At 35.1% G+C, this 16,032-nt stretch overlaps 1 protein-coding gene across 1 annotated transcript in view; it reads right to left on the bottom strand.

Annotated features, from left to right (window-relative positions):
* Positions 1–16,032, bottom strand: part of LOC145295883 (4-hydroxyphenylpyruvate dioxygenase-like) — a 244,933-nt gene that overhangs the window by 158,699 nt on the left and 70,202 nt on the right. The window contains exon 3 of the mRNA XM_080141635.1: positions 1,702–1,764. Within this exon, the coding sequence (XP_079997761.1) occupies positions 1,702–1,764 (63 nt within the window). The remainder of the gene's footprint in view (positions 1–1,701; positions 1,765–16,032) is intronic.

Here is a 16,032-nt window from a genome sequence, read left to right as displayed (position 1 = left end):
TTTTGGACCATGTTTACGATCCAACAGCCTCGTCAGACCTTACAGAAATTGTTGTTAGATTTGGAAGAAGTGTTTTAGAGGAAATACGAGAGAAAAAAAGGGGGGGTAAGAGATAATAAGGGTGAGGGAGACGGGTATCGGCAATATTTGAGTTTTTAAGGTTAAAATACATTAGATTGTAGTGTGTGGGGGGAGCAGATTCAGGTATGCGTGGGTGGATATATATGGATATAGGGAGAGGGAGGGGGAGAGAGAGGATGGTAAAAAGGGGAGGGGTAAGGATAGGAGGGGAGAATTTCAGTTTTTAGGTTTTCAAATTTTGATTGCTTTTTGGTTGTTTAGCCAGGTATATGAAGTAGATGAGAGAGAGAGAGAGAAAGAGAAAGAGAGAGAGAGAGAGAGAGCGTTTGTGTAAGTGTCATATATGTTATACACGTAAAAGGTTCCATTTAGAATGCTCGTAGTCGCCATGAGTCGACTTGTTCATTTCAGTTGACAATGAGTTATTTTTAGGTAGTTAAGGGTTAATACATATGCCAACGCACGCGCAAATATGCATACATACAGACACATACATATGTACATTTCTACACATCCACATACAGGCACATACACATATATATAAACAATGTATATGCAGACATACATGCATCTATATGGAAACATATACACACATACACACAACTCCTATACACAGAATATATATATATATATATATATATATATATATATATATATATACATATATACATATATATATATATATATACATATATATATATATATATATATATATATATATATATATATATATATGGTTAAGTGGCAGTTTTAGTCATTTAGAACTGATTTAAAGCTTCACCGCTCACTCATTTTTTCGACCAAATTTCAAACAATTATAACAATTTATAAATCACCTTCTCAGCTATGTTGTGAAAAAAAAACTTTCAATTTTCGTTCAGTAAAACAAAAGTTATGATGAATTTAGTGATGTTCAAAATCGTAAAAAAAAATCGTAAGGAGGTGAGCGACGTTTTTTTTATGACTGGTTTCCATAGCAACAACGTCGCTTCATCAACTAGTGTTGCTACTAATTCACTGCTGTCGTGAAAAAAGAAGTAACACGTGAAACAGACAGAATGAAAGAATGAAAGGGAGATAATGAGGGAGGGATTTTATTGAAGCAGACGAGGGCTGTACATTGTTATTTTCATATTTGTATGTTATGTTTATGGGGACAAAAAAAGTAAAACTGAAATTAAATAAAGAACAAGTGAATTTATTGGAAGCCTGGAAAAATCATGGATTACAATAGAAAAATGCGAGTATGAAAAGTAATATGGTTAAGATTAAACATGGAAAAGTAAAGGACTAGTTGTTAAAACTGGAAAAGAAAAAGACAAGATATTCTAGTAAAAAATATAATAAATTTTTAACTTAAAATATTGCAGCATTAATTTTTTTTAAAATTCAATTTAACATTATATAATCAATTCTTAATTTTGCAATATTTTAAGTTATAAATTTACTATATTTTTTACTAAAATATCTTGTTATTTTCTTTTCCAGTCCTTTACTTTTCCATGTTTAAGCTCAATCATATTACTTTTCATGCTGGCATATTTCTTTTTATCTGGTGTTTTTTTTTTCTATAGTGGTCAGAGAAGGACACACAAAATAAATAATTTTCAATTAACTTACTTGTTTTGCATTGCCAACCCACCAAGTGAGGTGTGCAAAAGATACAAAACGACCAGATTCAGGCTGTGGAGAGGAAAAATAATTATCAGTAAAAAATAATTATCAGTAAAAAATAATTATCAGTAAAAAATAATTATCAGTAAAAAAATAATTTCAAAAAGCAAAAAAAAAAAAAAAAAAAAAAAAATCAGCATAAATGTTGATTTTCTCTGAAAGAAACAAAAAACATAACACATTTTTTAATGCTTTTCAAATTTAAATAGTTTTCGGCTACAACAATATTTTTAAAACGTACACATATTCTTATTCGAACGAGCGTAAACCGGACAAATAGACGTGATTTAATAAACGTATTTATGATTTTTTTATCTTCTCATTTAACTTTTTATATTTGAACTATTGTTTTCACCTGTCTGGAATTGGATTTATTTTTATGGTTAACTTAATTTGTTTATAAATTGATTTTATGAACACAATACAAATCTCGATAATTCCATGATATTTTATAGATTTTTATTTTGTTTTAAGCAGTTTTTTTGGATTTCATTTTATCCCAATCACTCATCATCGGATTACATTGATGATAATATTTGGATTTTATAGAGTGCAATTTCTTTGGACGTTTTTAACTTTGGGATTTTATGGAGTACAACTTGTTTGGTTTTTTTTTAATTTTGGGACTTAATAGAGTACAATTTCTTTGGACTTTTTTAATTTTTACATTTTACAATAAAATCTTTACACCTGGGATGGCATTCTCTTCATTGTGGATATTATTGAACTTGATCAGTAATTTCCCCCACTCTTTATCTGTGCTTGAACCATGAACAAAGCTTCTTTCTTAGAACTGCACACCTTCTGTTTACCTGCTTTCTAGCTGACTACAATATGGCCGTCTTCAAGTCCAACGTAAACAAGTTCTTGATGAGTCGTTCCTCTTAAGTAATCCAATTTACCAAATTTACACTTCTAATGATTACTATATTGTCCTTTTGACCACTGTACACTCTTTAACCCTGTAGCGGACCAGGGTATAATACCCTAGCTCGCCACAAGAAAATAATGAAACGAATGGAATTGAAGAAAACAAAGACTCAATTGATGGATAAGATAAACGTCGTTTATTTGCTGTTGAAAGAATGAACATTTTAGTTATAACATGTGTTCATGTCCGCGCGTGTGTAATCAATGTTCGTTGCGGGGTTGGTGTTGTAGCAAGAATAGGAAATGTGTGTTCATCTCACTATCGTTTGTTCGCGCGTGGGAAGAGAAATGAGTGTTGTAGTGGAAATGAGAATTATAGTCCAGCATGTAGACAAAGGAGAGCATATGAGAGTTGACATCAGTTAGTAGTCAGTTACGCGAAGGTGTTCTCAGGGAACAGTAGTAGATAGATAGAGAGAGAAAGAGTGTGAATGTGTACATACGGTCTGTTAGCTCGTGCCCCATACATAGTTGCAGGGGTGTTGACGCGCGTGAGCGTGCGCCTCCCTTTTGGGAGGCGGCTGGTTAGCCCAACCTCTCTGGTCGAGAGTTGGTCCTAAAAGGGTTAGAAACAGCTTGTCTCTTTGTTTTATACTCGTTTCCGGTGGTCTTTTGCGCATGTGTATAATTCCTTAGAAAGCAGAAGTGACGTCGTCCATGTGTGCGCTCGTGTGCGTGTGTGTAAGTACATATGTGTGCGTTAGCGTGTGTGTATATACCGTGAATGTGAGTGTATGTACGCGAACGTGAATATGTGTACATGTGTGGATGTGGGCGCGTATGTTTGTGTGTGTGTATGTATATGACATAGCTTGAAATGTGAATGTGTGTTTTTGTGCAGGACTAGAAAAGGCTCGCACAACCCTTATCCTCGAGTGGCCTCTAGACCCTGATAAGTGGTGGTTCCCTTGTAAAACAAAAAATAAAAAAAAACTTCATTAATTACTTGGATTCTAGATTCTTCCTTTACTTTCATGGAATATTATTTCATTGATTGATTGGTTAATAATTGATTGACTGATGATTTATTTAATTTGTAATTCTATTGAAAATGCCTCTTATTTCTCATAATATCTTTAATATATTTTCAGGTTTTACTAAATATGTTCAACTAATGTACGACTAATTGCTGCTGATGATGCTGATTTAAGCAACTTCGACACAGGTGATTTAGGTCCGTCGGTGTAATATATGGTAAAACAATCTTGTAATAAACAATAAAACAAATTTACTCACAAGTCTCGAGAGATTATTTGTGGCAAATATCTTTTTAAGGCCATACCTAAAAGAAAACTCCCGATTTTTATTACATATTCAGTTCTTGTCTAGATTTGGGCCTATAAAAAAATTTTTTTCAAGAAAAATCTTTAAAAATCTTAATGATGTTTGTATCTGTCACAGCATGAAGATGCCATATTCTAAAAATCATGTGAATCGATTACATAGTTTTTTTTTATCTAAGAAAATCAAATTTTATGACATATTTTATCGAAGAATTAGTGCGCCGCCATTTTAATTTCAAATGATAGGCTGGCGACACCTGGATCAACAAGGGCAGACAATCGACTTTCCACCCTCAAAAAATCCTTTAAAATTACCACTTTCCAAGGTTTTCAGGGACGCTGAAAACGAAAATAACGTTCAAAATTCCGAAAAACGAGTAATTTCCAAGATATGAAGAAATGTTAGTTTTAAAAAAGTGGGGGATCACTTTTCTATAATAATTTAACATAAAATAAGCACCCATTTTATAGACACCTTTTTGTTGGGAGGGGGTCAATGTACAATGAACACAATTTAATGTAAAATGAGAACCCACACATTGACCTCACCTCAACAAAAATTCTGTTTACATTGGGGGGGGGGTCTCCCCTCCAAATGTAAACAGAATTTTTGTTGAGGTGGGGATCAATGTATTTGTGCTAATTTATATTAAATTATTATAGAAAAGTTTTAAAAAAGTGATCTGCCACTTTTTTAAACTAAAATTGCTTCATATCTTGGAAACTACTCGTTTGCTGGAATTTTAAACGTTATTTTCGAAAAAAATATATAATATTTACTATCATTTGAAAAAAAAAAAATATAATTTGAAAACATATAATATATAAAATAATTTGAAAAATATATGCACAATATATAACATTTTGAAAAATATATATGATATATAATATAATTTTAAAAATACATGGATAATATATATAATAAAATTTGAAAAATATATGCGTAATATATAATTTGAAAAATATATATATCATATATTTTGAAAAATATATATAATATATAAAATAATTTGAAAAATATATATATATATATATATATATCATATATAATTTGAAAAATATATGCATAATATATAATATAATTTGAAAAATATGTAAAATATATAATTTTAGAAATATACATAATCCCTATCCCTATATATAATAAAAGAGGTGCAGTTTTTCCCCTCTGGCCCAAAATACCTTACGTTTACAACAACAGATGGCACATACAAATTCATTATATTTATACTATTAGCTATTACCTTGTTTAACTATAGAACCACATTTTAGACACATTAATTCATATTAAAACATTACATTTATTCCTAGGAACGATATCATCATCATCATCATCATCATCATCATCATCATCATCATCATCATCGTCGTCGTCGTCGTCGAAGGAAGTAGTTCCAATTTTATCCCTATTCCATTAGTCCTTTTACAATCCAATTCTTCACCACGTGAAGTTATACTTTTTCCTATTTTCCTGTGTCTACGCCATCATTAACTGGCTACTAAATTCATACACATCACATACTCTTACCATTTTTCATCTACACTAATAATGATGTCGCCCTTTATGTATTCACTAGATTTCGATTGGCTGAACTCTAAGCATTCCTACATTATAGACTAACGGTATTAGCTTCAAAACCAAACGCTCACTTGTATTTCAATATGGCCTCTTCTGATTACATACATATGAAAGAGAAACCTTCTGACTTATGAATTATCACACATTAAACACACCGACAATGCATTACACATGTATTCAAACATTAAAAAAAATGTTGCTGTGTGTGTGTCTGTGTGTGTCATTAAACTAATATGCCGCATAAACTTCCACACTCATGTGCTTGTGTTTACAAACATATATGTGCGTGTGTGTGTGCATGTATTTGTTTTTGTTTACTTGCGTGCATGTGTTTGTGCATGCATGTGTGTGCCATTAAACTAATAGGCCGCAAAAAATTGCACAAGCATGTTGTGCTTCTACACATATATGCACACATGTACATACAATACATGTGTGCATACATGCTATTTTTGTTTGCTTGAGTGTGTCTGTGTGTGGGGGTGTGTTCGTGTGTGTGCAGGGGGCATAAAACTATTAAACTGCGTAATATTGGACACAGGTGTTGGTGTTTGTACACAAACATGTGCATGTGCATCTGTGTTTGCTTTTTTTTGTCTTGCGTGCATGTTTGCTTTGAGTATGTGTATGTGTGTGTGTGTGTCTGTCTGTCTGTCTGTCTGTCTGTCTGTGTTTTCCTTGTACATATGTATTCATTATGTTAACATGAACGTCCAGAATCAGAACAGAAAATACACTTTCAGCACAAACGCACTCAAAAAAGTTATTCAAACAGCCATTTAGCATACAAATATGTCAAATGAAGTGGTGCTTATGCACTTATATTAGGGTGCTAATTTTTTTAAAATAGTATTTTCACATTAAATTCAAGTTTTACAATATCTTTTTGTTTATTAACTTGTTAACTGAAAGTACAGAATAACTGAAAATAAAATAATTGCCCTGTTTTACGGTTGTTGTAAAAATGGAACGGAAATTTCTTTTCGTTTCTTTTTACTTTGTTTTAAATCAGATTATTATCGATCAGAACTCACTTTCTGTTCCTTTTGGTTTGTCTTATTATTTGAATTGAATTGATATATTGCAAAGAAGCCAACAAACGAACAAAAGGGTCAAAAAAATAAATAAAAATACAATAAATGTTACCATGACTAATAAAAGTTACTTTTCTACCTACATTGCTCATTATTTTTTGGTACTTATTTTTTAGAAATAATTACACACCATTTTAAATTTAAATCAATGTCTGTCAATATATGGATTATCTTTCCTTGTTGTTTATAATTCGTGCTATACGAGTTACTTCCCTTAGAAAATAAAGATGTCTTCCGTGAGCTAACATGCTTCGTTTCGCCTCCTTAATATTACACATTCATACTTCAATATTACAAAAAAAAGGTACAATATGGTGGCAGCGATAAAACTTGACTATGAGCCAGTACTGTTTAAAAAAAAAAAGAAGAAACTAAAAAAAAAGAGGACAACTTTGAAAACAGCCCGACAACAATACAGTCTTCTTACTGGACTGTTGAGAACACGTGCATCACTAAGGCGCCATATTGGATTCATATTCATAAAACTGCGAGTTTTTTTCCTCTTCTCCCTAATTATCTTCTTTGTATTCCCGTGTATCGTTTATAAGAATATGGCCAATCATTCAATGGAACCACACATGTGCTGGGATACCGACAACTTAGTGGAGTCTTTTAAATTCTTTAAACAACAGCGTGAGTTATACTTCTCCATCGGGAACATTGACGTAACCAAACAAGTGGATCACATTTTATTATTATCGAGGAAAGAAGGATTAAGAAGATTTAACTCATGGTCATTTGAAAATGAGGGCGACAAGAGCAACCCTGTAGTGATTTGGAACAAATTCCACGAACAAATAGAGCCTCAAATCAACTTCAGAATTGCACGCTTCTTTTTACAGAAATACTCGCAGACCGATACAGAAAATATTGATGACTTTCTCGCAAGTTCAAGATCAAAACTGAAACAGAAGAACGTATCATAGACCAGATAATTGCGGGGACTAGATTCCCAGAGCTGCAAAAGCAGCTACTATGCAAAAATGAAAAACTGGCGACGCCTGAAGTTCTAAACATGTGCAGAAGCTACGAAGCTTCAGTGGATCACATGAAAAAAATGGGCAAAATAAAGGGTGAATGTGAAAGCCAGATAAGCTCTATCAAACACAAAATTGAGAGTGCAGATGTCTGTGGAAGATGTGGACTCTATCATAAACCAGAAAATTTTCCTGCTCGTGGCAATACGTGCTCAGCATGTGGTCATAAAAACCACTGGGCCAAAAGGTGCCAGACCCAAAAAACTAAAAACCCCAACAGGCAGCCAGAAGCAAACAAGCTAACCAAGCAGAGAAATTTTGGACCGGAACAGGATACGTTTAAAAACCAGCAGAACTGTATAAACATACAGCAAAATGAAATCGCAGGTGATGTTGAAAGAACCTGAATATCATCCTCCCAAACAGAAAAGGCATTCATGAGCGGTCAAAGTGGATACGGGCGTGAAAAGGAATACACTTCCCTTACACACGTTCCGACAGATGTTTCCCAAACATGTGGACCAGAATGGGCATCCATGTCCAGGCACAACCAACAAAGAAACTGCAATCCTTACAGCATACAATGGCTCTGATATCCCGCAGCACAGATCCATCGATATAAAATGTGGGTACAAAGGTCTATCGAAAGCAATAAAATTTTATGTGGTCACATCAAATGGACATACCATATTAGGATTACCCTCCGTCCAAGATTTGAAATTGGCAACGCTACACTGTTCCATACAGAGAACAGCATGTACCCCAGTTGATCCTCTGTCAAACACCACCATAAATTCTACAAGAGATCTCATGGAAGCCTATCCTAACCAATTCGACCGGATTGGAAACTTTCCAGGAGAGTACCATATCGTACTTCGCCCTAACAACTTACCTATAGTCCATGCACCGAGGAAATGTCCCATCAATAAGAGGGACGAGATAAAGGCGGAACTAGACCTAATGGTGTCTCTGGGAATAATAAAAATTGATGAACCAACTGACTGGGTAAGCAGCATCGTTTATGTACGGAAGAGCAATGACAAAGTGCGAATATGTTTAGACTCTAAAGATTTAAACAAAATATAATGTGATGCCATTACAAAACCCATGGAGGAGCTCTCACACAAACTATCTGGTGCCAAATTCTTCTCAAAGCTAAACACCAAAAATGGCTACTGGTCAAACTTGACAAGGAGTTACGGCTACTCACGGCATTTAACTCTCCTTTTGAAAGACATTGCTTCAACCCTTTGGGTTGGTCATGTCTCAGGATGTTTTCCAGAAAAAAATGGATATGCTCATAGAAAAATGCCCTGGAGCATTAGCGTTAATTGATGACGTAATTATTTATGGAAAAACAAAAGAGGAGTACGACCGAAACCTGAGAAAGTTAATGGAGATTTCAAAGACTGCTGGCCTCACATTCAACAGCAGCAAATGTTCCATAAATAAAAAAAAAAAGTCAGATTCTTTGGTGCTATCTTTGATGAGGATGGGATACACCCAGATCCCCAAAAAGTGGAGGAAATAAAATCACTCCTGAGCCCAACTAATGTTACCGATCTGCAGAAGGTAATAGGGATCCATTACCTACATGGCACCTTTCATTCAGAGGCTTTCAAACCTCACAGCAAGCCTCAGGGAGCTCTTAAAAAAAGATGCTGACTACCAATGGAACAATAGCCACCAGAATTCACTGCAGGAAATAAAGAACATAATATGCAAGGAGATGCTACCCATCAAAAAAATCTATCATACAAGTTGATGCATCGTCCAGAGGGTTGGGAGCTGCACTAATACAAGAAGGCAAACCTATAGCTTTTGCCTCAAAATCACTCACTGAAACCGAGCAGTGCTATGCCAATATCGAGCGCGAACTCCTGGCTGTCGTATTTGGCTGTGAACACTTTCGAACATACATCTATGACTGCTCCTTTGAAGTTGAGAGTGACCACAAGCCCTTGGGAATGATCTGCCTCAAGAACCTAACAGCAGCACCCCCTCGACTTCAACGGATGCTCCTGAGACTCCAGAAATATGACATGATCATAAAATATCGACTGGGCAATGAAATGCTACTAGCTGATGAATTATCTCGGCTACCCAACGAAAGGAACAAAGAAGTCATAGACCTAGACATCAAAGTGGACTTTGTGCAGTTTTCTACTGAAAAACACACTGATTCGTCCAGCAACAGATCACGAGCCCATTTTGCGTGAGCTGAAGATGCAGATCCTAAATGGTTGACCAGACTCTCGCAGTAAACTACACAAAGACCTTCAACTATACCGGTCTTATCGGGATGAACTCTCCATTGAAAATGAGATTCTGCTCAAAGGCAACAGAATTCTGATACCTCCAGCAATGCACGCTGAGGTAGTTACTCGAGAAAATACACTATGGACACCAAGGAAGTGACAAGTGTAAATTAAAAGCAAAAACTTGTGTTTTCTGGAGTGGAATCAACAATGACATTGACACCATAACTCAACAATGTGCCGTATGCCAAGAGCTCCAGAAATCCCAACCCGCTGAAACCCTCATGCCGCATGAGATTCCGGTACAACCATGGCAAGTCTTAGCCACCGACCTCTTCAATCTGAATGGAATTTACTATCTCCTTGTGGTGGATTATTACTCAAAGTACCCCTTCATCCGCAGTCTTCATCAGCAGATTTCTCCAGCAAGGAGATCATTAGTTGTCTCAAACAAATATTTGTTGAGCAGAGTCCCTGAAAGACTCATAAGCGATAATGGCTCTCATTTTAGCTCCCAGCAGTTCAAAAATTTGCTAAAGCCAAGGACTTTGAGCATATTACCAGCTCTCCTAGATACACCCAATCTAACGGCATGGCAGAACGCTGTATTCAGACTGTCAAAGCAGTCATGAAGAAAGCCATGTTGAGCAATCGAGACATAAACATGGGCCTCTTGTGTCTGCGATCGACACCGATGGATCATACTATCCCATCTCTGGGTGAATTGCTTTTTAATCGCAAACTAGTCAGCAATCTCCCCACAAAATGTACAAACCAAAATGTCCATAGGAAGGAAATGCAGAATCGTCTGTTACAGAGACAGTTGCCACAGAAAAGACAACATGACAAACATGCTAAGGACCTTCCCAATCTCAGCGCAGGACAGCGAGTATAAGTACAAAACCAAGAGACGAGAAGATGGACTCCAGCGACCGTTAGAACAAGCCTGCACTGAACCACGTTCCTACATTGTAGAGACGTCATCAGGACAGATTCTTCGCAGAAACCACAGACAGCTCAAGAAAGTTGCCTACACATCCAATATAACACAATTACACATAATACACCCTCGCGTCATACTCAAGTCACACGAACCAATGTACCAGGCTCACATCCTGCAGAAACTCCCAATACGCATGCAAGCATCTGCCAAAACACAGTCCTGCACACATCATACAGTCCAGTACAAACAAACCATCTGTAACAATCACAAGATCGGGTTGTGTCATAACCCTGCCCCCTCAAAAGATACCACCTGTAAAAACTCATCCAGCAACCTTTGGTTAAACAAACAATTCTCTTGTGAAAGAGGGATGTCAACACATGGATTATCTTTCCTTGTTGTTTAATTCGTGCTGTACGAGTTACTTCCCTTAGAAAATAAAGATGTCTTCCGTGAGCTAACATGCTTCGTTTCGCCTCTACACATTCATACTAATAATATTACAAAAAAAAGGTACAATACTCCCCATGTTAAATAAGAATGTTAAATAAGTTTCTAAGTAATAAATTATTATTTTAACACATAACATAAATAACATGCAAGATCATTTTTTATATCCATAGTTTCATTTTTTTTTTTTTTAAATACATTCTGGAAAAAAAAAAAAATACTAATAAAAAAGAGATAAACATTTGAAATAACACGTTTTTTTTTTTTTGTTTTTTAATTTTATAATTTCAGACATTTCATAACTCACTTTTCTGTATGGAGATGCTGAGAAATTTTTTCTTTTTATCGCATTCATCCACATGTAATTCCTTGTATTTCAGAAATGAAAAAACAGTAACTTTCGGTCTTTTTTCATAGTTTTCTTTGCAATTTGGAACAATGTATCGTGCAGGCATGTTAAACATTTTTTAAAAATATATATTTACCTACTCCCGGTTAAGCCGTGGGGCACATGACCAGATTTCACAGAACTAAGGTTGATGACATCAGCAGACTAAATTACGTTAGTTAATAGACCATCTATTACAATAGTCGTGCATACGGCCAAGAAGTAACAAAGGGAGAGAGACAGACTAAGGTATGTACTTGAACTGATGAAATTTGTTAAATATTTGTGTGGTCTGAAGATAGCGGTTTTGGTAGGATAGAAACCGCTATCTTCAGACAATTCTCACCTGGAACCGCAACGTCTATCAACTGCGCCACGGGCCCCGAAGGGCGATCAAGGTTGAATTTTTTGATCTTTTAAATTCATATCTATTATCTGATCTTCCATGGTCAGGTCTGTACCGAATGGTATATATTATTTTAATTGGAATTCATTGAGATGAGTACTATTTATTAATTTTTTAAGGAATAGTTGGCCGAAATGTTGTGAAACAACTAAGAAAAGATGAGGATAATAGTTTGCAATAAATAAAAATTAATAAATAATACTCATCTCAAAGAATTACAATTAAATAATATATACAATTCGGTATGGACCCGACCATGGAAAATCAGATAATAAACATGAATTTATAAGACCAAAAAATCCAACCTTGATCGCCCTTCGGGGCATGTGGCGCAGTTGATAGAGACGTTAAATCTCTACGATTCCAGGTGAGAATTGCCTGAAGATAGCGGTTTCGATCCGACCCAAAGCCAGCCAGAGGCTTACTTAGCCAAAACGTGGTGAGGCAACAACTACGGAAGTAATTGCAGTGAATACAGTCAGGAGATCAGAGTTCCTATCCATCGCACCTGACGAAGGCCAGAGGAATAGTTGGCCGAAACATCGTGAAACAACTAAGAAAAGATGACAACAATGACATTGACACCATAACAACAATGTGCCGTATGCCAAGAGCTCCAGAAATCCCAACCCGCTGAAACCCTCATGCCGCATGAGATTCCGGTACAACCATGGCAAATCTTAGCCACCGACCTCTTCAATCTGAATGGAATCAACTATCTCCTTGTGGTTGATTATTGCTCAAAGTACCCCTTCATCCGCAGTCTCAGGGAATTCTCCAGCAAGGAGGTCATTAGTTGTCTCAAGCAAATATTTGCTGATCTCTGGGATTTTCTTATTTTCTTTAAAATATCCCAAGAGCGGTTTATGGTCAGTATATGATGTGAATGGCCTTCCATACAGATATTGGTAAAACTTTTTCACCCCCAAAACTACTGCCAATGCTTCCTTGTCAATTTTGGCATAATTTTTTTCTGCTGGTGCGAGGGTCCTTGGTGCAAAAGCTATTGGTCTTATGGATCCATCCTCCATGATGTGCAATAGTACAGCACCTACCCCATATGGGGAAGCATCACCTGCCACTGTCACTGCTTTGTTTGGGTCGAAGTGCATCAACACTTTTGAGGAATTTAATTTTTCTTTTGCTTCCTCCCATGTCCCATGCTTCTTCTTGTTTCGACGTCCACTCCCATTTTGATTCCTTCTTCAATAACTGATGCAAAGGAGCCAGAATATTTGAAATGTTCGGAATGTACTGGGCATAGTAATTTATCATACCCAGAAAAGCTTGTAGCTCCTTTACTGATGTTGGGCATGGCGCCTTGTTGATGGCTTTCACTTTTTCTTCTGCCGATTTTATTCCTTCCCTGTTTACTATATGGCCTGGATATAATACCTTTGCATTTTTCCCGGTTTAGCCGAATTCCACATTTTTCCAGCCTGTTCAAAACTTCCTCCAGTGTTTTTTTCTGGTTTTACCTGTCAGTAGAATGTCATCAATTCTAATAATTACGTTTCCAATTCCCTGCAAAATGTTTTCCATAGTTCTTTGAAATATTCCTGGGGCTGATTTTAATCCATAACATAATCTGTTGTACATGAAAAGGCCTTTATGAGTATTAATAGTTGTTAATTTTCTTGATTTTTCATCCAGTAATAATTGCTGATAATCTTGGCTTAAATCTAGCTTGTTATAAGATTCATCTCCTCCTAATGTCGCATACAGATCTTCGGTTTTTGATATCGGATAATTATCCAATTTAGTGACTGGATTAATTGTCACTTTATAATCACCACAAATGCATACAGACTGATCTGCTTTTAAAATAGGTACTATTAGTGTAGCCCATTCAGAGAATTCAACTGGTGAAATTATTCCTTCTTTTTGCAGTCTCCCTAATTCAACACAACCTCATGCTTTGCTAATATTTCTTCCAGTTTGTCTTGGTCTGCCTCCTTCACTGTTTGCACCTTGAAAATCTCTTTCCATGGCAATCTCACGTGTTACAGCCAGTTTCTGACTAGGAGTGTGGGTGAATCCCCCTCTACCACAATTGACGGTAATTCCACCCGACGACTGTCCAACTGAACTGGAACTTTCGTTTGGCCAATCACCTGAATACAATTTCCCATATAAGACTTAAAACGTACTTTTGAGGGCTCCAACAACTTTTTATTGCTTATTTTTTTCCACGTTTTCAGTCTCATTATCGTTACAGATGCGCCTGTATCTACGTTCATAGAAACCCTCTTGTCACAAATGTTGGTATCTACACAATAAGGGTCCACTCTTTCCAGTGGCGCTCTGATTCTATTTATGGTATAAACTTCCTCGGAATTATTTGAGTCTGTGCCTTCTATTTCTATTTGCCTCACCAAATTTTTTTCTTTTCTACCCTATTAGCTGATTTCTTTTTCATGTTTAATTTAAAGCATTTATCCACTATGTGCCCTCGTCTTTTACAGTAGTGACACATGGCATATCTAAAAGGACACTTACTTGCTTCGTGTGTTGTTCCACAATGGGTACATTCTTCTTCCAACCTTCCATGTGGTCTATTTTCATGTTTTATTTTTTCAGACTGTCCATGTGGTGGTGCAAAAATTATGTTTATTTTTTTTGTATGAAAGTCCTGTAAATGTTTGGAAGCCGATTCGATGTTGACCGCTACGTTGAAAGCTTCGTTAAAGGTGATAGTGTCTCTCTCTGCAAGTAGTCTCCTCTGAATGTTATCATCGTTTACTCCTACGAGTTTATCCCGTAGCATTTCACCAAAAAATGTTCCAAACGATAATCTTCACACATGCTTCTTAACTCTGCCACATAGTCTGTGATTGACTAGGAGTGTCAGAAGTCGCCATTAAAAAAGGAGTGATTATTTAGACTCGCTATCTTTCGAAGCTTATAACAATATAAATAATGTAATTTAAACCCTAATTTTTTTTTCAATAAAAGGAGCAAAGACCAAACTTTAAAATAATAAAAGGTTTTATTGAAAACTATACAATATTTTTTTAAAATCGGTTTTCTTTAAAAAAGATTTCACGAAATTCAACGAATTTTAACTTAATCTAAATATAATAAATATATATAAATTCAAAAAAATCACTTACCTATATAAAATACTAATCAATTGATGCTTCCATTCTTTATTTATTCGTCCATATTCATATTTTATATTCCATGTATTTTTTAAATAAAAGAATTTTTTTAAACAACTATTTGAAAAGACCGCCATTACGTAAGCATTAACTGGTGTTAGCTAGCCGGTGTTTCTTCCTGTTTTGAGATACAGATGGATAAAAGGGGGTAAAAACAACAAATACGCATGAGCCGCCAAGCTTTGTGAATGAAGAAATATGTGTCACCGTAGTCAAAAATAATTAAATCTTACTTATCAGTTTTTGGCTTTAAAAAAAAACACTCGGCAAATTTTTTTTTTCTTCTGCAAACATGAGTTTTTGATTTAATATATTTTATTTCTTCTTTATGGAGTGAATTTTTTTTTTAAATATCTAAAAAAAACATTGAATAAAATAGAAAAAAATTGTCGTAATTCCTACAAAATTTTCTGGACAATATAACAAGATTATAAGGTTTCACTTAAAAAAAAATCCAACATGGTTTTAAAAAAAAAGGTTTTAAACTTTGGACTTTACAGGTAAATTTGCAAATAACTATTCTTTTTTTGTTTTAAATTAGCTTATTTTATTTATTAATCTTTTATCTTCAATTTGTGACATATAAATTTGAGGTGAGAAAATTAATTATTTTCATTTGAATAGACATTTCAAAATGGGGGGGGTGAATTTAAAAAAAAACGCTTGTACTCTCTCCAATAAACCGAATATTTTATATTCGGTTTATTGGAGAAAGTAAAATTTCAGATTGCCCCTGAAAATATCGTAAAAATTGAACCATTAGAAAAATTTTGATAGATTTTTAAACGTTTAAAAATTGAAAAAGATT

Source organism: Euprymna scolopes, chromosome 2 (genome assembly GCF_053919585.1).
Source record: "Euprymna scolopes isolate OS-2025 chromosome 2, ASM5391958v1, whole genome shotgun sequence".
Classification (NCBI taxonomy): Eukaryota; Metazoa; Mollusca; class Cephalopoda; order Sepiida; family Sepiolidae; genus Euprymna; species Euprymna scolopes.
The sequence above is the reverse complement of the archived record's forward strand: the minus strand, read 5'-3'. Positions and strand labels throughout refer to the sequence as shown.